This window comes from Paroedura picta, chromosome 3 (assembly GCF_049243985.1).
Source record: "Paroedura picta isolate Pp20150507F chromosome 3, Ppicta_v3.0, whole genome shotgun sequence".
Taxonomy (NCBI): Eukaryota; Metazoa; Chordata; class Lepidosauria; order Squamata; family Gekkonidae; genus Paroedura; species Paroedura picta.
In genome coordinates this window covers 137,086,156-137,111,005 of record NC_135371.1, presented here as the reverse complement: position 1 = coordinate 137,111,005, position 24,850 = coordinate 137,086,156, and the positions used below count along the sequence as shown (strand labels likewise).

Genomic DNA, 24,850 nt, shown 5'->3' with positions numbered 1-24,850 from the left:
GTTCTGGGCTGGGTTGCCATCAATATGCAGATGACACCCAGCTTGGACTGGCATCCTGTCTCCCCACAATATATTTGCCATATGTTTGGAAGCAATGACAGCTTGGCTCAAGCAGAGTTACCTGAAGCTCAACCCTTCCAAGACAGAGGGTAGGAAGGGTCCAAATCTGGAAGTGCGTTTGCCCTGCCTGGATGGTGTGCAACTTCAAATTCAAAACATTTAATGTCATTTGGTTGCACAATCCTCCAGAAATTTGGCCATGATCATTGATGCCTCCCTTTCTATGGAGGTGATGGTCACTAGAGTTGCCCAGCTGGCTTTCTCCCATCTTCACCAAGTCAGGCTACTAATGCCCTTACAATCACCTTCCCCAGGAACACAGGATGTAACTCTATCCTGGCCTGCCTTTTTCCGTGACCCAGAAATTGCAACTGGCACAGAGTGCAGCAGACAGGGTTCTCACTGGAATGTTTTAGAGAGCCCACTTCTGTCCCATTCTTGAGCAGCTTCACTGGCTGAATTCCAGATCTGGTTCAAGGTTTTTGGTTTGACCTTTAAGGCCATTCACAGTGTGGGCCCAGTGTATCTGAGGGACTGTCTGTCTATGCCCTCTATAGAGCTCTTCACTCATCAGATACCAACAGGTTGGTGGTCTATGGCCCAAGGGGTCCACCTGGCCTCAACTACGGCCAGGGCTTTTTTGGTCCTGGTCCCTACCTGGTGGAATGAGCTCCCAGAAGAACTAAGGCCCCTGACAGAACTCCTTAGGGTCTGTAAGACAGAGCTCTTCTACTGGACGTTCGGTTGAAGCCAGGTTGCAGTTACCATTCAGTGGTCCTTCCTCTATATAACAGCAACCACCCATTACCAAAAAATCATAAACAATGCTAGATACTATGACGTATTTATTAGTTTAAGCAATTGATGCCATATTGTTTGGTGTAGATCAGTGTTTTATTGGAATTGTTTTTATTGACTGTACTGTTTTTTATGCCTGGGAATGTTGGGGTAAAAGTCTAACAAAATAAATAAATCAACCAAAGAACCAATTCTGGCTTTCATCCACTTCCCAAAATGACAGGCTCTTCAGAAGAAGTATCACCTTTGTGTCTTCAGCATCAGCATTGAGAAATGGCACCTTCCATGCCTACATTTCTTATTGGACCTAGCATTTTAGGCTGTCATTTTTGGTTGTACAACTTCTTTTTATTATATTTAAACATTTTAAATTTTATTATTTATTTTTTACTTGGCAGCCACTTTGAGAACCCACAAAATTAGGGACCTCTGTACTAGATGAAACAGGTGGTCTGCTACCTACTTGCCTACTGTTTTGATGAGCATGAGTTTTCCCAGCACTCAGGTAATGGGGTGGTTAGAGAGCAAGAGGGGGAGACATTTTGAAGGAAGAAGGAAAGTTATGTGAATTTAGGATAGGCATAAAGGGCAGATTTGTGTCTCTATATGCTGAACTTGTCTTTATTTTGGGTGATTTGGGGCCTGTTGCTGATGATATATTTATCATTGTTTCTGAATGCGTTCTTCCTTGTGTGTTTCAAATGGTATTATCTTTGACCTGCTTCTGTAGGAAATATTTGGGGGGGGGACATGATATGGGCTTGCTTCCTTGTATTCCTTTCTCCCCTCCAGTTTCCTACCTTTGTATTTCACTTGTTCTGTGCAAGCAAGGAACTGCTTTCTGGAGGCCTTGTGGAGAATGTTTTGGGTGGTGTTTAGAGCGCAAGAAGACTATAAAAGTCAGGCCAGGTTAGACTGTCCTGGCCAGGAGGAGCAACGTTGAACAACCTGTTCCTGAGTATAAAAGAACAGTTTTGTCTGAATGAGGCTTTAAGAAGGAAGCAGATTGCTATCCTAGTAGAACAGGAGCTACATAGTTCATATCTGATGCTGCTGGTCATTGGAGGACAGTCAGGCAGTTCATTTCAGAAGGCTGTGTGTACGAAAAGTTACTGTTTTGTACCTGGAACCAATGGGCTTAACAGAGTTGTAGATCACTTCTGGGGTCAAGTACTTTAAATTCTGGATTCTGTAGTATTTCAAAGGTCTTTCATGGCTTAATTCAATTTAGCTGGAGGAAACAAGCAGCAGATGGTGAGGGGTCATTTCCTTTCCCTATACCCAGTTTAATATATTTTGAGTTAAAATGTATCCTTCATCAAAAGTTGTTGTTCAGAACATGGTAGTTCCTGTACAAAAGCCTCATGCATATTTCTTTCTTATTAGGTCTCCGTAGAGGGTTTTTACTGAAATCTTCTGGGCCTTTGATTCATTGAGAAAAAGATTCTGAAATTTAGAAGGGAATGCTAAAGCATCTGCTTAAACCCAACATTGTGTGAAGATGCAGATATAATTTTAGTACCTTTGAATAAAAAAAGCAGGACATTACAGACTCCCAAAGGAGTAGTTGTGTTACCAATTATGGTTGGGTTACCAGGTGAAGTTTGTTATTTTGGGATTGGTGACTGCAAGCGGTGATTATACATAAGAAATGGTAGTTCTCTGTATACTGTAACAGCTCCAATAAGTACTTTTACTGGTTTACTGGTTACTACAAGCTCTAGTCTGAAATGTCAGATTGGTGACAACTAGAGCAGCGGTTCTCAACCACTCCGATGCTGTAACCCAACTGTGGCACTGTGCGCATACGCAGGCACACATGTATGCACACAATGGTCGGGCAGTGTGGAGGCGGCCATTGCAATGGCTCTGCTGCTGCTGACCTCTGCTGCTGCCACTGGTTGCTGCCCGCTGCCACGGCAACTAACCTGGGGACCCTGAAGAAGGGGCCAGGCGACCCCAAATGGGGTCGCAACCCCTAGGTTGAGAACCACTGAACTACAGAACCACTGAACTATTTATTCATTACAAATTACTACATAGACCACATTCATTCATTCATTCATTCATTCATTCATTCATTCATTCATTCATTCATAGAATCATAGAGTTGGAAGGGGCCATACAGGCCATCTAGTCCAACCCCCTGCTCAACGCAGGATCAGCCCTAAACATCCTAAAGCAAATGAATCCGTCCATCCATCCATCCGTCCGTCCATCCGTCTGTCTTATTAATCCTCTCATAAGTTTTTTAAACCTCATGAGCTAGGCTAGGGCAACACCTTAGGCAACCTTTTGTTCACTTTTTGTGGGGGAGAGTTAAAGGTGGAAAACATGACCCTTGTATTAATGCCGGTTCCCTCTCTCTTTCCCTTGGGCAGACCTTACTGCCTGTTTTAGGCGCTTGCTTTAAGTTGACAGAGAATGGAAACACACTATTGGCAATGTCTCTGGGAAGACTTCTCCGACGTGCCTCTTCAAAAGCCTCTGACCTCCTGACCTTAAATGTCGGCAGCGGTGGTGGTGGTTCGTCTTCCATCTTGGATGGGGAGATTATCTACTCCAAGAACAATGTCTGTGTCCACCCACCTGAGATGCTGCAAGGCATTGTGGAACACCACCCAGGTAAGGGTGTTCCCTGATATGTATATAGGGCAACTTGTTTACCTTTCCCAGTCGAATATTTGAGTTCTCAGCTCAGGTTTTCTTTGTTGGAAACTTGTTGTACAAGAGGGTCAGTCAAGGAGTTGAGGCTGTCTCATTCACCAATGTGTCCTACCAGCATGTCCAGATTTATGCCAGGATTTATAGCATGATCTTAAATAGTAGTTAGCCGTGAATGCTATCCTTGCTAATTTTCATACAGATCATCTTTTCAGCCCAGGTTCAAAGGTGACACAATGTTGATTGTTCTTTCTGTCCTACTACTTAAACTTCTGATATTAAGTACCTGAGTGCCAGGTGGTAATGTGTACTACTGTAAGCCTCTTTTAAAAAAATAACGAAGCCTGTTTGCATCAGTTGCTTAAGGGGAAACGCTTTTGTCCTGTTTCAGGAAAGACGCTTTGATGTTGCCTGACAGCCTCCTTTCATAATGCAGCACAAGTTTTCAAGGTGATAGCCACTTGCAGGCCTGTCTGTTCAGTAGGAAAAACCTTGACTTGGAGCTACAGAAACTCTCAATCAGGCCACCTGGCATACCAGCAGGACATCCAGTCAGTTCTGTGGTGTCCAAAAACTGTTAGCAGCTGATATTTTGTTTGTTTGCTTTGTCCTTGAGATAACCAGAATGTATGTGAGTTGTACCAAAGTTCCATGGATTTTCTTTTCCCCTCCATATTTGGATCTTGGTGCTGTCTGTTTACTGTTGATTGCTGCCTTCCATGTGCTACTCAGAAGTAAGAGCTGTGCCATTATTTGGCAGTGATGGAACCAGCACTGACTCTTGTGAAGAATTCCAGTGTGTCTGGTCTAATTAGATGCAATAAGGGAAGTACAGCTGCTAGCAACCTTCATCTCCACATCATTGTCCAGTTGTGGTGAAGATTGTCAGCACTTTTTCTTTGCCTCTTGTGGCAGCTCATTGACAGCCTACTGCAGGATTCAGAGAAATGCTTAATGACTTGGCATTGTGTACCTTATGTGTCAGCAGCACAAAAACTTCCCCTGTGATGTCAAGTGTTTGAACAAATGGCTGGAGAAGGATGGATTAGGCGTTTAATCTGGACAAAATTGATAAATGACAAAGCAGCTCAGGAACTGAGGAGTTCTGGAGGTGGTTACACTTGCCATGAGGAGACAGGTTTGCAGCATGGGAGTGCTTCTGGTTCCTGGCCAATGACTGGAGGCTTGGGTTTATTGTTTAGCTTTTGGTGAACATTCTTTCTTGATTTTTGAGCAAGTATCTTCAGTGCTCTTTTATTTTACAGTTTGAATGAGAAGGTATTCAGTCTCCTGGCCAGCATGCTTACTGCTAATGGTCCAGACTACCACTACATCTTCGTGTGGTGCGTAGGTTCAGTACAGTTCATTTGATTTTTCAATAAGAGGTTATCACCTTGAATTATTACCCTTACATGTAATCTTCAGGTAAAGTGGTCACTGTCCATTTATGAAGGTAGAATGGCATCCATGCCATTGATTTTATACTCAAGGACACAATGCAGACATGTGCTCCCTTGAACAGAAGTTCAGGCAAAGCTATTGTGATTCTTCTGTCTTTGGTGAATCAATAATAGGGTTTGTCCTTTTGCAAAACTGACTTGCAGGTAACCAATTTAGGAATCTGGCTGGAGATTTGGGTACAGTTTTATAAATAACTCTATTTGCCTGTACAGTGCCAGGCCGGAAGACCTTAAACTCTCCACATTTAGCTACAGTCTAACTATCGATGCAACATAGGCATGGCCATTGATCAGTGGTGGCATCCTTCTCTGTGGGTTTTGACTGATCAAACTCTAGTTATGGGGCTCCAGTTGACATGAAGATGGTGTGGAATCTGCAAGATAGTGCTGAGTTATAATCACTGCCTTTATGCCCTCCCAAGGTGGACTTCAAACTATGGTTCTGAGCTAGAAAATGGACATGGAGAAATACCTTCAAAATATGATTGGCAACCTGGCAGTTGCTGAATGACTGAATCTGTGTTTCTTTAAGACGTTGGGAGAGGGGGACTGAAATAGTGGAAGTAGTGCAAGGAGCTGGCAGAGAAACAGATGGATAACGGGGAAATCCAAATGCTAGCAGGAAATTGGGGTGCTAGCTAGTCAAGAACTTCTGAAGACTGTAATGCTACTGTTTGAGTGAAACCCTGAGCCTCTGTATTCTCTTGCAGGCTATTTGTGCCTGTACATGGAGAAAGATGAGCTGCTTGGAACCACACTTATCCTGGCTTGGGTCCCAAATTCTCGCATCCAGAGACAGGACGAGGAGGCCCTTCGCTACATCACACCAGAGAGCTCCCCAATCCGTAAGGCTCCCCGCAAGCGTAACCACCACACTCAGGGTTTTGGCACCCCTATGCAGTCCTCTTCCTCTGGACAGAAGCAAGATGTGGCCTTGAAGGAAGATGAGGACATCTTGACCTTGTCACAGATTGTTAATGATGTCAGCTCTCCTTTGGAAGAAGGGGAGAAACTGCCCCAGGGTAGCTTGGCAACAGACAGCATCCACAGTCCTGCACAGCCTATCCATAGTGACTCAGGAAACTTATTGACAATCAGTTCTCAGGACAAGCAGAACCGGTTGGAGGCATTGGAGGAAGGGCTGGAGGGCTTCCTGGAGGCTGGGGAAGATGAGGGCTCTTTGGAGTTGTCTGCCGATGATGTTAGCAGGGACAGCACATTTGACTCGGACTCTGATGCCTTCTCTTCTCCATTTTGTTTCTCCCCTGTAAGTGAAGCGCTTGGGGAAAATGTCAGTTCTGTGTTCCTGGTTAATGAAAACAGGTGAGTTATATTCTTGTGTTTCTTAGGGGATGGAAGGGGGCAGAGGCCAAAATAGAGAAATTCTATAGAAAATCCTTGTTGTGCTAATGTGTGTATATGTTTAGTTAAATCCCTTCATACACCCTTAAATCTGCCTTGTTGGATGGAAACTTGGATCCTATTAGCTACACAAGCCTGGTGAAATTCCTCTGCTATTTCTGCATTAATTCTGATCACTAGAAATGATTGTTTGGTCCTCTAGGATATAAAACCAGCTTATTCTGAGCCATTCACTACAATAGAGGTGCACTACAGTACTTGCCTCGCTGAACTTGGCTCATCTCAACTAGACATCTGTTAAATATGGTGCTTTTGGAAATTGTAGGGCATTGAAGTCATGTAATGGATAATTACCAGTTGCCTCGCTATCTGGATTCCTTCATAGCAAACTGCTTTATTTCGTTTTAAGATATTACTGTCTGCAGCCAAAATAAACTTTCACCTGCCAGAAATAGTATGCTAATCACTGTGCTGTTATCTGTGTGACAGCCAATCCTATGCAGAATTCTTCCATTCTAAGGTAACTAAAATAAGTAACTCTGCATAGGATTTATTTATTGGATTTCTAGACCAGGGGTAGTCAACCTGTGATCCTCCAGATGTTCATGGACTACAGTTCCCATGAGCCGCTGCCAGCAATCACCTATGCAAACACTGGCAGGGGCTCATGGGAATTGTAGTCCATGGACATCTGGAGGACCACAGGTTGACTACCCCTGTTCTAGACCGCCACTTCCGGCCAGGCCGGCTTGTGGCGGGTTACAATAAAAATGTGAAAACCATTAAAAACTCCAATACGATTGGGGCATACAGTTGGTACGATCAACAGTCAATGGCAGCAATAAAACAATACCCTGTTCTCTCCAGCAGAGCCTCCACTCCTCTGCTCATAGTTTTTGTCTTTAATAGATCGATGTTGGCCTAGGGGGTGCTGATCACGAAAAGGAAGGGAGGGGCCCAAACTTACTGCCACAGTCTCCATCCCAGCTTCAACCAAATGCCTGGTGGAAGAGCTCTGTCTTGCAGGCCCTGCAGAACCCAGAGAGCTTCCAGAGAGGCTTGTGAAAAATAAATAAGTAGTTGTAAGCCACCTTGAGCCCTCGGGGTAGGGTGGCATAAAAAATGAAAAACAAATAAATGTACAGTCCCTCATAAACAGGTAAGCCATCTTCTCTGCTGTCCTCCAGAGCCCCTGTATGACGGCTTGGTACTCCTGTATTTTGAAATCTGTATCTCGTGCGTTCTGCCTTCCTGGAATGGACTGGGATACCCATCTGGGGTGAATGCTCTATATTTGTCACCCTAGTGTGACTGAAGACCCAGGGCTCCAGTAGAGTCCAGTGGCACATGTTTGTGTGACGTGCTTTGTTCATCTTCATTCTGATGGGAAGAGTGCCCTCATGTGGCCCTGGGATTATACTGCAGGATAACACATCTTGGAAGATTCTTTTCAACAACCACCGAAACGGCGATTTTGGGTCACATGGTAAATGCGGAGGGGGAAGAAGTGAAGCAAACCGTTTATGCACGGGACGGGACGCAACGGTGGCAAACCCCAGAGTAACAGATTATGCACGCGGCGACCCCGGCGCCGCTTCTGGTTGCGCCCCTGTCACCCGGAAGCTGCGCTTTCTTCCGTGTTTCGCTAACGTGGCTTTTTCGGCGACATGCACCAAATCTGCATCCGGTTGCAGCCGGCTCCGTGCGTTATCGGTGATTTTAGTCGCCGCCATTCCACCCCGAATGTGCGCTATCCCCCCCCCGTGCATAATGGGCCTAAAAGAAAACTGAGGCACACTATGCTGCTTTCTCAGCAGCTGACAATATCCAAAGCTTATGAAGTTAAATGGAATAATTTGATGAGCATCTATGGTGTTTCCTTCTGCTAGAAAGCATGTCTTCCAGTTGAAATTAATTTGACTTACTGTTTTATAAATGAGGTTTAGAAATGTGAAGTCTGAATGAATATACTGTTTGGTCTGTTTGTACTGAAACCTTCATGACCTGACTTTTCTCCATCACCTGATGTGGCAAAAAATAATTCATTAAAGCTAGATTTGCTACAAACATGAGAACAGTTAAAACAGTAACAGCAGTTCAGGTATTCTTCAATAGAAATTATGGTTGAACAGGACTTCTGAAATAATTTCTGCCTCTAAGCACTGCTTGTGAGAGATAGGGAAGGGTTTTGAAAGCTTATTTTTACACCATAAGTAATGGAAGCTGATTTACTACTGAAGTCACTATTGAAGCTGACCTTTTCTTAAATCCACATGTGCAAAGCTATAGTGATGTTTTTTTTTTTGCAAGGGCTACAGATCTTTTGTAGAGGAAGTCACAGAGTTTTCAGAACATTTTATTGAAAAAGGTATCTCAAACTCTGCCCTGGTTTGTATTTACTTAATTTTTTCCATCAGATCCTCCTGTGTAGTGAAAAATTGATTTAGTGTTGTTAAAAACTACTTGCATTATCTCTAAGGTGCTGTGTCTTGTGATACTTTGTGGAAAGTGAAAACTTGAATGTGAAAGAAGTTCCTGATATTAACTCTATTAGTTGACAATTTCTGCGGGTGCCTAAGAACTCAGGGTTGTTTAAAAAAAAAACACATCAGATTTTGGCGGGAGGAATTGAAAAAAATGCAGTATTATTATGCTTTAAAGATAAAGATTGATAATTGTTTTCTTCCTTTGGAAAACAAGAGATGGAAGTGAAACGTTATGACTTCCTTTAGTGTTTTTTTTCTTGTCTCTGGAGAGCTAAGATGGGAGCACCATAATGCATGTAGTAGCAGGCCTCTGCTGCTGTTCTAGTTCTTATTTATGCATGCTTCTCCCTCCCTTCTTGTTAAGCTGAGTCAGCTTGCTAGCAGCAAAACCAAGGCTTATGTCATCAGTGCAGATATTCTGCATGCAGGAGGATTTTGAAAAGGTTATTCAGTGTTTAATTGTCACTATAAACCTTGGGGTTACATAACTATGTAAGATATTACTTTGCATGAATTGTCCCTGTGCTGGCCACATGCTGGACAGGGGGAGACAGAGAAGCAAGGCCTCAGGTCTGAGAAGGAAAGATAAAGATTCTTACTATCCCAGCAGGCAATCCTGTATAAAGGCCGAGGCTCTTGCAATTTTTAGCAGAACCTATTCTAGATTGGCTGGATCAGAGTTTGGGTTCTGCAGGAGTTCATCGACCCAAAGTACCACTATTCTGAAAAAGACAAAACTAGATGAGCTGGGCCAGGTCAATGAGTACATTTTCCAAGTCCCTGACCACCACAGTACGTGAGAGCAGGCTAGTCACTAGAGCAGTGGTCCACAGCCTTTTTATCACCGGGGACCGGTCAACTTTACACAATACAGAGGCCCGGGGGGGGGTAGACTTTTGCCGAGGAATGTTGCCACCACCACCTGAGCCCCTGCTCCACTTGCTTTCCCGCCAGCGCCCCTGACTTCACGTCACCCGCTGGGAGGTGCTGCCAGCAGCAGCTGCGCAGTGCCACGCCGAGGGGGAGCCCCAGCCATGGCGGTTGCTGGAGAGCACCAAAGGTGAGCCGGCGGCAGAGTAGCAGGGCAGCCCCTGAGGCAGCAGCCGGGGAGGAGGATGAGGAGGAGCCATGGCCCAGTACCAACTGATTCAAGGACTGGTACTGGTCTCCGGACCGGGGGTTGGGGATCACTGCACTAGAGCATCAAACCAAGAAAAGTTGTAGTGTCTTCTTTGTAGGAGGGAGGGACTAAAGGTTCTTTGCAACCAAGTGTAAATTCATGGCGCTGTGCTCCTCATGGCGCTGCATTCCCTTCTCACAGCTTCCTCAAATGAGACTGGAAAAGGCACCTGGATGGGGTGTTAGCAGGTTAGTAAAAGAACCTTGAATCTTGCTTGCTTGAGGTTGTCGGTAACGTTTGGAATGGTGTGTCAGGAGAGAATTTTAGCTCTACAATAACCTTTCCTAGGAATAAAAGGAAGTCCTCTTGTTCCCATCCTCTTCATTTGTGTTCTGTCAGACTACAGTGGATTTGAGTGTGAGTGATGAGAATCCAGATGGCCAGAGAGGGAAGTGTGGAGTCATCATGCTGCATTTAATGTTTTAGACTGTGGTTATGATTTTGTTATGTATTAAATATTATATATTCTATATATCAGGAGTTTAAATTATGGTTTATTATAAGATAAGATTTTCAGAGCTTGTAAAATCATCAAAACACAAAATAAAAAAATTAGGTAAATCTTTGAGGTATAATAAAAGCTAACAATAATTACTATGTTCATCTCATGACCAGACCATCTAGCAGAACAGGTGGTGGGAAAGTTTTGGTCTTATCAAATCTTGTTCTTTAATTTGTCCCCAGGAATAAATGTAAGCTATTCACTTCTAAGGGGGAAATTATGGAAGAGTGCATTCAAAGACACTTGGAAGATGGCACTTCACAAACTCTCAGGAATGGCAGTGAAATATGCTCCCGCCCCAAATGATCTCTGCATTCATTTAATTAATTAATTAATTAATTAATTTTTATGCTGCCCTCCTAGCAGAGGCAACTTTGGGTTGTGTACAATAAGCATGCCCATTCACATAGGCTGTTTGGGTATTTGTCATGAATCCACTTTAACAACGAAAACAAAAATGTTTAGCACATGCAAGATTTGCCTGAACTAGTAAAAAAGTTGGCTAACGAAATTTAAAGAATACCATATTTGAAACTGAAAGCAGAACACTAGTCTATAAGAGCCAGCATGGTTAAGAGCAGCAGGCTATAATCTGAGAATCGAATTTGATTCCCCATTCCTCCACCCTCAGCCAGCTGGATGACCTTAGGCTAGTCACAGTTCTCTAAAAATTGTTCTCATAAAGCAATTTTATTATAGTTTTGTCAGGTGTCTATTGTGGGAAATGGAAGGGAATGGTGATTGGAAGCCTCTTTGGGACTCCTCTGAGTAGTGAAAAGTGAGATACTAAAAAAATAGCTCTTTGACTAAACCATCTTTCTCAACTTTTTTACTGTTGAGTAACCCCTGAAACATTCTTCAGGCTTTGAGAAGCCCCAAAAGTGGTGTGATCATGCAGAATATGGTTGGGAAGCATAGCAGTGTACACACCCACCCGGGGTCCCTCCCCTACCTACTCTCTCCACACCCATCATTGGTTATTGGAGGATCAACAGGACCATATATGGTCATATTACACATCAAATAAATAACGAATTAACAAGTATATTAAAAAATTAACTCCCATTTTGGAAACCCTTCCAGGACCGTCAAGAATCCCCAGGGTTTCATGAAAACCACCTACCTTTGTTTTTCCCCTCTCTATACCCTTTTTGTTCCTTTCTCTTTCCCCTTCCCTCCCATTTATCACTGTTCCTTCCACATTTCTAAATTCTAATTTTATAGGGAGAAGAAACATTCTGTTGATGATATATTGAAGCTTGTGGATTAATGATTAGAACCACCATTGGTTACTCACTGAAAAGGAGGACATGTTGGTGGGTGTTTCCCACCTCTCTTCAAGGGAGGCAGGACAAATTGAACTTCCTGTCTCCTGGTGAGAAGCACCCTCCTCCTTCAGCCTGGATACTCCAAGAGCTAGCTATAACAACTGCATTTGTGAATGTTTAACATGTATGAAACAAACTAGGAGGAAGGTAACAGGACAGGAAGCATCAACAAAATGAACTAGGCTTATAACACTATGAATATTTTCACAATAGAGACACTAGGGCAGGGGTAGTCAAACTGCAGCCCTCCAGATGTCCATGGACTACAATTCCCACGAGGGAATTGTAGTCCATGGACATCTGGAGGGCCGCAGTTTTGACTACCCCTGCACTAGGGAATCTCTTCCCGTTATTTGTCTATTGTCACCTATAAAACAGAGCTCTTCCACAAGGCATTTGGATGAGGTCAGGTGGTGAAATAAGAATTGGATCCCTCCTCTGAATTCCCCCTCCATTGGGGCATGGGAGGAACGTGTAGTCTATTGAATGTCAGGAGAGAAGGATAGGGGTGAGATTTCAAAATGTTATTTTATTCAATTGATGTACACTACCTTGAACCAGCCATCTGAGAGTGGTGATAAATATATGGGTTATTGATGTCACCCATGACCACTGTGTCCCCGCCTCTTTGAAAGTTTTGTAATCTGATTTGAGGAGCATTTCATCCAAGTCTTCTGCCTGGCCAGGTGGTCTCTAGCAGGCCCCCACAGCAATACCAGTATTATTTCCTAATTCCTCTAGGACTTCTAGTTCTTCCTGCTTGTTTCTCATACTCTGTGCATTAGTATTGAGACATCATAACCTTTCATTTGTATGCCCCAATATTTTAGTTTTTTAACTTACTGGTAAACTAATGATAACCTGAACATACGCCATTCCCTGTAAATCTGCATGTTACATTAAATTTACATTTGTTTAAGGCAAAAACAAAGACATCTTAAACTGTTAACACTAGCACATTCAAAGAAGTGATGCTTGTGGATTAATGATTAGAATGGCCATTTTTAATAAACAGTTCACCTTTTTAAATAAACCTTTTAAAATAAAATTTGGACAAAATGGTCTTTTTATTATCAGATACCAACCCCCTAATTAGTTATAATGTTTCACTATTTGCATTAGCAGCAAGAAAAATGCGAGCCAAATTTACGCCACCAGCGAGCTAGAAACCTGAATTCTTATTGTCTTTTATTATCTATGGACTACCGCATATATTGTTCTAATTCTTTTCCTGTTTTTTTATATCAACTGATATGATATTGATTGCATTGTAATGGCCTATGGCTGGAAACAATAAAGTCTTATACACACATACACTATAACTCAATGGAAACTGAAATTTCCCTATGCAGGGAAAGAAAGCACACCTCTGATACAAAGATACTTTAAGGAAGGAGAGTGGTGGTACTTCTCCAAGGAACTTAAGGGACTCATAGATGGTTGGTCTGTCCTTCTTGGTTAGGAAGCTTTGGGTTGATCCTGCGTTGAGCAGGGGGTTGGACTAGATGACATGTGTGGCCCCTTCCAACTCTATGATTCTAGGATCTACCTAGCCAGCTAAAGTAACCATTATTTGTTTTTGTTTGTGTAGATCTTTGTGTATATAACCAGCTAGAAAAGCTTACTATCTTTGTTGCTGTATTACCTTTCCTTGCACTATGCAGTGAACCTGTGGAATTTCTTGGGAGTGTATGGAAGCAATTCATAACCTCTGATACTCAGCGCTCTTATAGTCTCCTACTGTTTGGTCAAATAGCCAGCCACTTAATGTATATTATATACTCTTTGTGATGTAGTATATACATTACAGCCTAGAGGGAAACACTATGATCACTGACACTTTGGGCCAGATGGATAGTCCTCTTCCTAGTGCTTGTCCAGCCCTCTCCCTCTTGTGTTTTGTACTCATTTCAGAATTAATTGCAAAGAAATTGATGGATAGTTACAAAATATTTTTCATGATTAATTACACTAATGCTCCAAGATACACAGCGAGCAGTGTTCTTCTAAATAGTGTTTAGAATATATTTAACCAAAAATATTTATTGATTTATTTAGATTTCTATACTGCCCATTTCTTTGCAGCTCTGGGCGGTTTACACTGAACATTATATAACTTTCATGGAACCTAATATAATTAACCAAATATAATATACATAACCAAATTGCTGTATATGTTACAGCTGTGGAGTCAGTAACATGTCAAGCAAAACTGTTTAGTGGGTTAATCGGTTAAAACATTTTTTGCCAAATTAAAAAGATGTTGCCATTTAATCAAGCTGTTGATATTTAAGTTTATAATAATACTAGCCTGAAAGCCTGCTGCATCCAGGAATACAACGGGCGCTAGCGGAGGACCTACCTGGAGTGCCGTATGGTGGCTGGGGCGAGGCATCCGGAGGCGGGCGGTGTGGCACGAGGTGATGGAGCCGCTCGTTTTGCTGGTGGATGGGGTGAGGGTATGACTGCCGGTCGTTGTGGTGTGTGGCAGCCAGGTCTGTCGCCCTGATGGAGCTGGGGTGACGTCTGTGGAGGTGGTTGGGCCACAGTGGCAGTCCAGCGAGTAAGGCTGGGCAGTGGAGCAGTGCCATCCTTGGGGGCGCTGGGGGTGCTTCACGGCTGGCTCCTGGAGGCGGGCACACCAGAGGCTTTTTGTAAATATTAACCAGAAAAATGGTAAGGATGAAAGTACTCATAAAACTGCTAGTGACAGTTGTCACTTTAGAAGAGAGATTTCCTCCTGTGTGCAACGGACGGGAGGAGTGTATCTTTCAAGATGGTGCCTGCTACAGCATGCATGGGTAGTTTGGAAATGAAGAAAATATACTTTTCTTCCAAACTAGTGTGGTGTTCATATGAATCAGACCAATGGTGTCTTAACCTTTGGTAGAAGCGTTCCAGACTTGCAGAGAGCATATACTATATGAGACCCTTTATCTGCAAATGCCAGGGATTAAACAGGGCCTGCTGCATGCAATCCAAGCCCTTCCTCAATTTAAGATAGCTTTAAGACTGGTTAATTAAAACTGCTTAAGACTTCTTTAATTGGGTGATAGCATTAAGATATCTTTTGCAAAATCTGTGGTCCCTGTTCAGAAACTGAATGGCACACACACAGAATGTGCCATTCTCAAGAGGCAGCTTCTCTTGGGCTTAAAATTGATGCAACACTTATATTTTTCTTGCCCTTTCTGTTAAGTTCTCTCAGGGGAAATTGATAAGTAAATTGCTTTCTTGTTGAGCTTTTAGATTGGGCAGGGAATGTGTGATTGACTGAGCTTGGTACTGGCTGCCAAAATCAGCAACAACAACAGGGTATGGGATGTTGTGGTGGCAATTGTTGTGGTTGGTGCTAACTTCAGTGTTTGCAGAGTAAGCAGGAAATGAAATTCCTTGTGAAGCTGACATGAGCTGGAGGCATGCACTGGATACAGTAGTTGCGTTTCTGCTTTGCTTCTGCTTTGTGGTAGTGACCTGATGGTACCTTTGCAGTCCAGTTACATATCTTATGTTAGGAGGACAGCCTGTTTTAAAAATGCACCACAAGAAAGCAGAGGGAGGGCAGAAGAGTCCCACAGACCAGGGGGGCTGGCTGTGATGCTGGCCACCCTGTACGGCACAGCTGGAGTGTAGCCAGATGCTCCCCAGCTCTCCCGGAGGCCAGAAGCGTGGGGAGCATGGGACAGCACAGCATGCATGGATGGCCCTTCCTGATCTCCCAGGGGTCAGGAGAGCTGGGTGCAGTGGAGCATGCCTGGACAGCCGTTCCCAGCTCCCCAGCTTCTCTCCTGCTGGCTCTTCCTCTTCATGCTAAGTGCTAGGAAGTGGCATCTGATTGGCCGTCAATGGGGTGTGCCATCACCCTAATGGGGGCATGTGCCCCAGTGACAGTCAATCAGAGACTCAGCATGTTATAAGGACCCAATGCATTTTATGACGTATGATGAATTTTTTTTAATTGTGAAATATAATTTGGAATCAAGAGTATCATCAGTTGCTCTGCCGATATCCATACAGCCAGTAATATTGATAGAGGTAAACCAGATTTCACTTGTAGAGATATCTATAATTGTAGCAAAGACTAGTTTTCTTCATTGTGGACTGACCTTCATCACTAGATCTCTGTTCAGAGGCTATGTTACATATCGTTTAGCTCCCATAAGTGAACAAGAGGAAAGAAGTTAAAGTGACCCCTGGATTGCAGCTTCCTCAAACATTGGAGGAAGAACAGCAAGGTGCATTTTGAAGTCATACAAGTCATTTAATCTCAAAGAAGCAGCAGGATCTTAAGCTAGAGAGAGGCTACTGTTAAGATGTTACTCATATATTTTCCCATCCATGCAAAAAAATTCTTACTGTTCTGTTGTCATGTGAGAGCTGTTCACTGTTATTAGCAAGATATGTGGGTGAAGATGAGACCCCTGCAGACCCCAGCTCCCCCTTACAAGAATAAGAAGTTAAACCCTGAAGTTCCAATCCTTTTTTATTCCCGGCTACCTGATGCTGTTTTTGGTTTTGAAAGCCCAACACAAGGGGAAAAACGGAAAGCAAGGAGGGACAGAGCTTCTTATGGCAATGAATGCTAAACATGGAATACTTGCTGTAAGGAACACTCCTTAAACTAAGCCCAAAGCAGAAGGCCAGGGCAAGATGGCAGCTCTTACAACAGATACTAGGGATAGGAAAGAAAATTGAGATTTTGGGGTTAAGGTACCCCAAAATGGTATCTTCTGATATTCCCAAAACCAGTATGGTATTCAGATTCAGGATGTTTTGGAAACTCTGGTGTTTTTTTTTTGCTCCATTATAAGTTACGGAGACCAATAGAGTCAGCAGCCCCATACAGAGTATAATGGGGAATCGATCCAGAGGTATCGGGAGGTGGCTTCAGTGAGGTAGAAGCATCAAATTTGCAGCATTGCTGCTGGTGCCTCTACTCAGAAGAACCCAACATTTCAAAAAGAATGTTCCCCCATCCTCCGTTATTCCGGGGGAGGGGTGGAAGGTATTTAAAGAGACCATCATATCTTTAAATGCCTTGTCCAAGCTGAGAATTAACTCCAAAGGCATTTCAGGAGACTAAGACCACTTTAAATGCCTTTTAACTGTGACTATCTGACATTCCTGGATAATCCTGAATATTTTCAGAATTTTTCAGGAATAGCTATATTGGATAGCCAAAAAATAGACTCTTATCAGTATTTGGTAAATTTTTGACTCAGATATAGTCCAAGTGCATATCCTTAGAAGGTGCTTTCAACGATAAAAGAGAGACTATCCTGCAGGTATGTGGAACTAAACCTATTGAGGGCTTTACAGGTGATAACTGGTACTTTGTTGTATTATGTTTCTGTATTTGAGTGTTAAAAGCTAATAATATGTGTGTTTTCTTTTTTGCAATGGCAGGTGGCCGTGGGGGAAAAAAGAGTACATTCACAGCTGAGATGCAGGGATTCCCTAAACTGCCAGACCAAGGAACTGGGTTCATAATAGGAAATGGGATAGAATTCACATTGATTAGATGTCTAATCCTTAATTAGATGTCCCTTGAGCCTTCGGGGAGGGCGGTATATAAATATGAATAAATAAACACCTTAGCAGGTGTGCCCTTTTAAGCCCAGTGACATCAGTGGACTTAAAACTGCATAGTAGAAGGATTATTTTGAAAGACTTCCTTTCATATGAGTTCTTCCCTCTTCTCCAAGAAAAAGGCATGACAGCTTTCTTGCATGTCAAGCTGAAAAATATTCCCGACTATTGAAGTATTGTATATCCTGATGGATATTAGGGCAAAAATTGCTGAGTTTAAAGATAAGCCAAAGAAAAATAGACTGGTGTTGACTAGGAAAGAAATTTGGGGGATTGTGGTAAATGACCTGATGAAATGCTAATTCAGTATAATGCTAATTCAGTATAATGCAGCAGTGGTGGAAAAAAACAAGGAATCTGTTAGGAAAGGAAGTGAAACAAATCAGCCAATATCAAAATACTCTTCTATGGATCCGTTTGAGTTGCTATGTACAATTAATGGTTTGTCACATGTCAAAATAATATTGCTGTACTATAAATGTGTGAACACAATCATTAGGGGTTTATTATTTATTTATTCATTCGATTTCTTACCCGCCGCTCCCAGCAAGTTGGCTCGCAGTGGGCTACAAATAATAAGCGAGGCCCTTATTATAAGGCGATAGGCGGTCCCTCAGATATATGGGACCCAGACCATGGATGGCCTTAAGGTTAACAACAAAACCTTGAACTTGATCCAGGATGCAACTGGCCATCCATGCAACTGCCATAGCACTGGAAGGGTATGGGTCCTCCAAGGTGTTCCAGTGAGGATCCTACAAGGTGCATTCTGCACTAGCTGCAATTTCTGGGTCAAAACAAGGGAATGCTCACATAGAGCAAGTTACAGAAGTCAGTCCTGGAGATGACCATCACCTAAGGAGTTTACTTTTTCTTTTAGAGAAAAGATGATGTGAGGGGGGATGTGAAAGAGGTTTATAAAATTACTTTTCTCTCTTTCCTATAATATTAGAAATTGGGGGCACCTGATAAAGTTAATGGGCAGTAAATTAGGACAGATAAAAGGAAGTGTTGATTTAATTGCACAATTCAATGATACAGGATTTAAGGGTGGCCACTTCTGTGGTAAGAGCCTCTTGTGGCGCAGAGTGGTAAGGCAGCCGTCTGACAGCTTTGCCCATGAGGCTGGGAGTTCAATCCCAGCAGCCGGCTCAAGGTTGACTCAGCCTTCCATCCTTCCGAGGTCGGTAAAATGAGTACCCAGCTTGCTGGGGGGTAAACGGTCATGACTGGGGAAGGCACTGGCAAACCACCCTGTATTGAGTCTGCCAAGAAAACGCTAGAGGGCGTCACCCCAAGGGTCAGACATGACTCGGTGCTTGCACAGGGGATACCTTTACCTTTACTTCTGTGGTGGCTTTAAAGGGCATCTAGAAAAAACCCATAAAAGATTGCTAGTTGTGATGATAAAATGGAACCACTATGTCCTGAGAAATAATTGTCAGAACATTTTTGCTGAAGGACTATTTGGTCTTGTAGTAGACCTTCTGGGCCTTTTGTTTGGCCACTGTGTAAACAAGAGGTTGGACATCAGGACCATTGGCCTGATCCAGTACTGCTGCTCCAGTGTATGAAACCAGTGTATGAAACTGAGTTGTTCAAGTTGCTTTCTGTTATAATTTGTGTACGCACTCCTCTCCACAGCTGCTTTTTCAGAGATCTTGTGAGAGGTTAGAAAATCACAGCTGCTTCCTCAGAGCCCAAGCTTTTTTACTAAACAGAGTTTTGTCAGTAATCTTTGAAAAGGCCAAATGTCTTCCAGCTTAAGGGTGTGCAAAAAAATCCCAAACTGGCATTTTTCGGGTTCAGGTAATATTGAACCTGAAAAAATACTGGTATTGCCCAATATTTACGAATCCCAATACTGGTATAGTATTCAGATTTGTAAATATTCTGGAATGCCAAGTGTTTTAGGTTCCATGAGTCCAAAGCATTTAAACCTATCTTGGTCCTTTTAAAGAGCCTCTTGTGGCGCAGAGTGGTAAGGCAGCTGTCTGAAAGCTTTGCCCATGAGGCTGGGAGTTCAATCCCAGCAGCCGGCTCAAGGTTGACTCAGCCTTCCATCCTTCCGAGGTCGGTAAAATGAGTACCCAGCTTGCTTGCTGGGGGGTAAACGGTCATGACTGGGGAAGGCACTGGCAAACCACCCCGTATTGAGTCTGCCATGAAAACGCTAGAGGGCGTCACCCCAAGGGTCAGACATGACTCGGTGCTTGCACAGGGGATACCTTTACCTTTACCTTTACTGGTCCTTTTAAATGTCTTCGCCACTCCAAGCCACAAAGTTGAGACTTGGAGTGGACTCTGAGGCATTTAAAGGGATTTTGTTCCCTTTAAATACCGTAACTTTAGTTATCCAGCAGTCTCAAAAAATCCTGAATATTTTTGAGATTTTTCTTTTTGCTCAGCCATTTTGGTAGCTGGAAAAATACCCCCCCCCCAAAAAAAAACCCCCAACGACACCTATCTGAATTAATACAGGTGATTTTTCTGCTTGATTTAGCTTAATGCACACCCCTAATTCCAGCATTCAAATGTATCCCAGCACTCAAACTGACATGGTTTTATGGAACAAGGTTTGAGTCTAGTAGTACAAAGTTTTACACTGCTTCAGTCAATCGCATAGCCATGCTACTTCAGGCCAGTCTGTGGTTTTCTGGAGATTCTGATGATTTAGTTCTATGAAGACCCAGATCACAATGGAGAATTCTACTGCATGTTCCCATGATACCTGCTTGTTTCAATTTGTGAAGATTAATGGAGCGATTTTTTAAAAAAATTCTTTGAAAAGAGCAAGCATTAAGGGATTTTCTCCATCTATCCAGTAGATGGCATGCTTTTCTCAGGAGGCAGCGAAAGAAAACTGGAAATCTAAATGGCAGGGGAACTGGAGACCAACCACAGCCCCCCTTCCCCCTCCACCTTCTTTCTCCAGAAGTAAACACATCCAGTGTTGCTTTTGGGGAAACAGCATGGAATCCCACTATCTGCTAACTCAGATGTGGGTTTTCTGCCAGCCCTTCATTTTATTGCTGCTACTGTTATTATCTCCCCCTTGCCCTTTGTGTGGAATCATTTTGCATCTGTGTGTCTGCAGCCAGTCCCAGTACCTGTGCCCTTCGGTTTCCTCTGGGAAGTTTGGACGGACAGACTGGATTAAGCCAATTGCTGAATCAAGTGCCTGCTGCAGTGTTCTGATTGGCTAGCATATTCTTCTCCAGGGGCATAGCCTTTGACCTTCCATCCTCTGAGAGACAATGATTGAGAGAGCTGGAGTGGGTATTTGCCTTCAAATAGAAGACAATGCAAAAGCCATTGGTTTACTTCTCTCTCATTGGGTGCAATGGAAATCTGAATAATAGATGGTCTAAATATGAGGTTTTTAAAGAGTGATGTTATGTGCATTTTAATGGAGAGTCCTCCCAGGGGATCTGGAAATTTGCATCCAATTGATTTGTGTATAGTATAAAATTGAGTAGTTTCCTTAAACTCCTGGGCCTCTTCAGTATTCATGTATGGAACAGAAGAAAGTTTCTCACTCTTGTGGTTATAGCCAGAAGTTTTATTTGAAAATAGGCAGGCAAATTTGGGGAACACAGATGGGAACTCACTGGGGTCCATACAAATGGCACCTCCCATAGTAAAATCTGTAGTTAATGCAAGGTTGCTTTGTAGTAAATGTTTCTGACTTAGGTTCCATTGCAAGATCTTGCAGGTGGGAATGATGGATACAGATGTGATCAAAGAGATGTTAATGTGAAGAGATTTGGATTTTTGGTAAGCACTTGATTGTGCAGTTGCAATCATTTATTTGCCACTTACAAATGTATGTTCGGAAGTTATAGATGGCTGGCTCTGTATAATAGTTGCCCAAAGCCATACATGTATTATTTAAAATGTACTGCACTTGTTAGACTTGCTTTCATTGTGGCTAGACTCTTTAGGACATTACACCATTATTATAAACTAGGGGCAAATCCCGTTGTATCCAAGAGCTTGGCAGTGGGAAGAGGAAGGGGAGGAATTTTCCAATCTGTAAAAGCATGGGGTTGAATGTGTGTGTTGTGTGGGAGGTTGTGGTGGCATGGTGGCAAATGAGGGTATGGGTGTCAAGATATGGGTGTCAAGAACCTGTGGTGTGGAATGTTCATTGCGTGTGGGAGAAGACTGACTTTTGGGAATTTTGGCATAGTGGTTACAGATGGGCTTTCCAGAGCCATGTCCTCAGATATGTGAAGGGAAAATCAGACTGGAGACTCTTCTTAGGGGAAGATTACATGGCAACCAATTCCCCCCCAGTTCTGCGTCATTTCCCTTCTTGTGTGAATTAGGCCACGTTCACCAAAATGCCCCTCTGCCCTAATACACATGGGGTAGTCACAGTACACAGGTGTCCACCCTGTTTCTTCTGTCTCCCATATTTTCACTGTTGGTAAAATGTTATGTGCCCACATGCTTCTTTCATGGTTGCTCCTTAGAAGAACGGATTTTTGTACCCTATTGCTTGCTGCCCAAAGGATACACATTTTTCTTGGATGCTTTATGATGCTTAGGGCTGATCCTGCGTTGAGCAGGGGGTTGGACAAGATGGCCTGTATGGCCCCTTCCAACTCTATGATTCTATAAAAGCGGTTTACAAACAACTTTTCCATTCGTATCTCCACAATAGTCAACCTGTGAGGTATGTGGGGTTGTGAGAGATCTGAGAGAACTGGGAATGGGCCGCAGTGACCCAGCAGGCCTCAGGTGTCTCAAAGCATTTGGACAGGGTTGTGGTAGAGAAGAAACATTTAAGGCTTCCCACACAGGTTGTTGTTGAATTGAAAGACTTGAAAGCATGCATGCACGGCACTTTTGCGCATGCGCACATGCCCGAAGTGCCACGCATACGCGACTTCGGCTGCGCATGGCGCATGCGCGATACGCGGCCCGCACGCACATGCGCGATGCGTGGCCCGGCCACACATGCACGATGCGTGGCCCGGCCACACATGCACGATGCGCAGCCGCGGCATTTGCCCTGCCAGTCCCTAGCCTCAGAAAGGTTGGGGACCACTGGTGTAGGGTGCATATGTCTTTGCATCTTGTGAAAGCTTCCATGTGTACCAGTGCTGGAATTAAAGGCCTGCACAATAGTATGAATTTTTTACAAAAATAAGAGCTGAATGGGAGAGGGGATTTGTAATGGTTGTGGGACCAGCAACTTGAATTACATTAGAAAGGAGCTTTTGGAGAAAGCCCTTGCCCACTTCACTGGAGCAGACCTCTGTCACTTGCTACAGATATGGATGAGGGCTTCCATTCTTGCCCTTGGTCTCTTGTCAATTTCACTCCTTCCAGCTGCAGGAGCTGTACTGAGTTGGTCCCAGAGAAAGTAGAGGGGAGAGATAAAGTGAAGAAGGTAAGAGAGGTAAAGGAACAAGGAGGTAACAGAGCATATAATAGTAATACTCTGTGGTCCCATCTTCAGAAGTTGCATTGGCAAACCAGGGGAGTTTTTCAGTTCACATCTGAAAAACACCCCTTTGCAATTTCAGTGGAAAGAGTGTAAATTGCTTGCAAGCCTTCAGCTTAAAACAAAAAGGGAGGTGACTGTTGGGAGGCGGGATAAGGTAGGAGTTTGGAGGAAGTGTTCTCTGGTGTTAAAAATAAATAATTAGACAGTTTATGTCATTGGGTGGGAAGGCTACAGTAAGGTTGGCCCATAGTATCTAAGTTAGTCTGGCTTGCCTATAACCAGTCTGGTCTCTACTATGAGATCACTTCACACACTTGGGTTTCCCTTGATGCCCTTCCCTTCACCCTTGTGCCTTTTCTCTGACACAGAGTCCCATAACCTGTCCTTGCTTCTCACATGCACATTCACAGTTCTTTCAGCCTCTTACTTACAATATTAAGAATAAATAGTCAAATGCAAGCCAAACATCATTTTTGCTTTTCTGGGATAATACAAATCATTTTGATTGAATAAAAAAGTACCAATTCTCCTCCAACTTGTTGAAAAATAAATACACGACTAAAATCCATTTAGTATTTAGGCAATTCTTACTATAAGCCTTTGAATGTTTCTAAGTCGGTAGTATTCCCAGTATCTACTGATAGCATGCACCCCTTTGCTGTTAAAAGCTTAATCTCTGTTTGTGGACTTCCATAATGCATTTGTACTCTTTGCATGATTACCTCAGATGCTTGCTAAAGAGCAAAGACTCTTGGAGGGTCTTTTGCCTAGCAACCTGCCCTGCACCCCTGGGCATTCTTCTGCAGCCCCAGAGCTTGCTTAGCTAGTACCTAATTGCTTGCCCTACCCATGTGCAATTCTGTCTATATTGCTTAGTTGAGAATCCTTCTCTGTTTCTTAGATATTTGCTGCCCATTCAGGGGGAATGGTGTGACCTGTTTACCTAATGCCAGTCCTTGGAAATAATAGAATGTTAAATGATTTCAGTAAATCTTTGGCCAGTTCTCTCTCAACCCACCCACCCACTGAGGAATGTTGTGCTGTATGCTAGCAGGTCTGAATGGCACTGCCAGTCTCTTTGGCTGGTGCTGCTAAGCAAGCATTGGGCTCTCAGCAGAATGCAAGTTGATGGGTGTGCTTTAGTCTGCCAGGCAAAAGACCCTCCGGGATCCTTTTCTGTTTGCCAAGAATCTAAGAACAAAGCTGATCTTCAGGGGTTTCAAGTGACTTAAGCTTTTGAAGGTTTGATCGTAATTAGCATAATGAGCTTTGACTTTTATTTTTGCGAGGGTAGATGGAGGGGGTTGGGTGGGAGAGCAATAGGGAAAGCACAGCAAAATGACCCATTGATTCTTTTTAAAAAATAAAATAAACACTTCTAAGAAAGCTCTCCTTTTCCAGGCTGGACCAGCTGGAAGGTAAACATTTGTCTTCATGCTGTGCTAAGAAATCACATTTTCCATCTCCAGGATTTGGAGGGGGGAAGGGGGGAGTGTTACATTTCAATTGATTTATTAACAAGCTGGAGCCCAGGAGCAAAGGACCTCCTCTTCTACGCAGAATGCAAAGACGTATCATTTGGCTTTGGCAGTGCTTGCCTTGTTTTCAAAGGAAGGTCAGGTTCATGCCCATGCCTGCCTCTCAATGGTTAGCTCTGTTAAGCTGAGCAGGGGTGTGTGAGTGTGTTTATTCATAAGTGTCAGACGACTAGACCTGTCACCACTAAGCAACTGTAACAACAAGAAATGCTAGGGGAAAATCCTTTTCTTGCATTTACCCACGCACGCCTCCCCTGTTTGGCAAGAATATTTTTGGTAATGAGAGAGAGAGCCTGTACTGATGAATTTGTATCTTGTATTGTACTCTGTAAAGCAGATTAAATCACATGGATTTTATATATATATATTATTGCTTTCCCATTTTAAATTAAGACATTTGGTTGGGGAACTTGACTGATTCATAA

General features: G+C 43.2%; 1 protein-coding gene across 5 annotated transcripts in view; it reads left to right on the top strand.

The window, feature by feature from the left end:
- TBC1D16 (TBC1 domain family member 16) overlaps positions 1–24,850 on the top strand; it is an 81,362-nt gene that overhangs the window by 23,708 nt on the left and 32,804 nt on the right. For all 5 annotated transcript variants that reach the window (XM_077328186.1, XM_077328189.1, XM_077328185.1 and 2 more), the window contains 2 exons: positions 3,240–3,483; positions 5,693–6,305. In XM_077328186.1, the coding sequence (XP_077184301.1) occupies positions 3,303–3,483; positions 5,693–6,305 (794 nt within the window). In that variant the 5' untranslated portion in view covers positions 3,240–3,302. The remainder of the gene's footprint in view (positions 1–3,239; positions 3,484–5,692; positions 6,306–24,850) is intronic.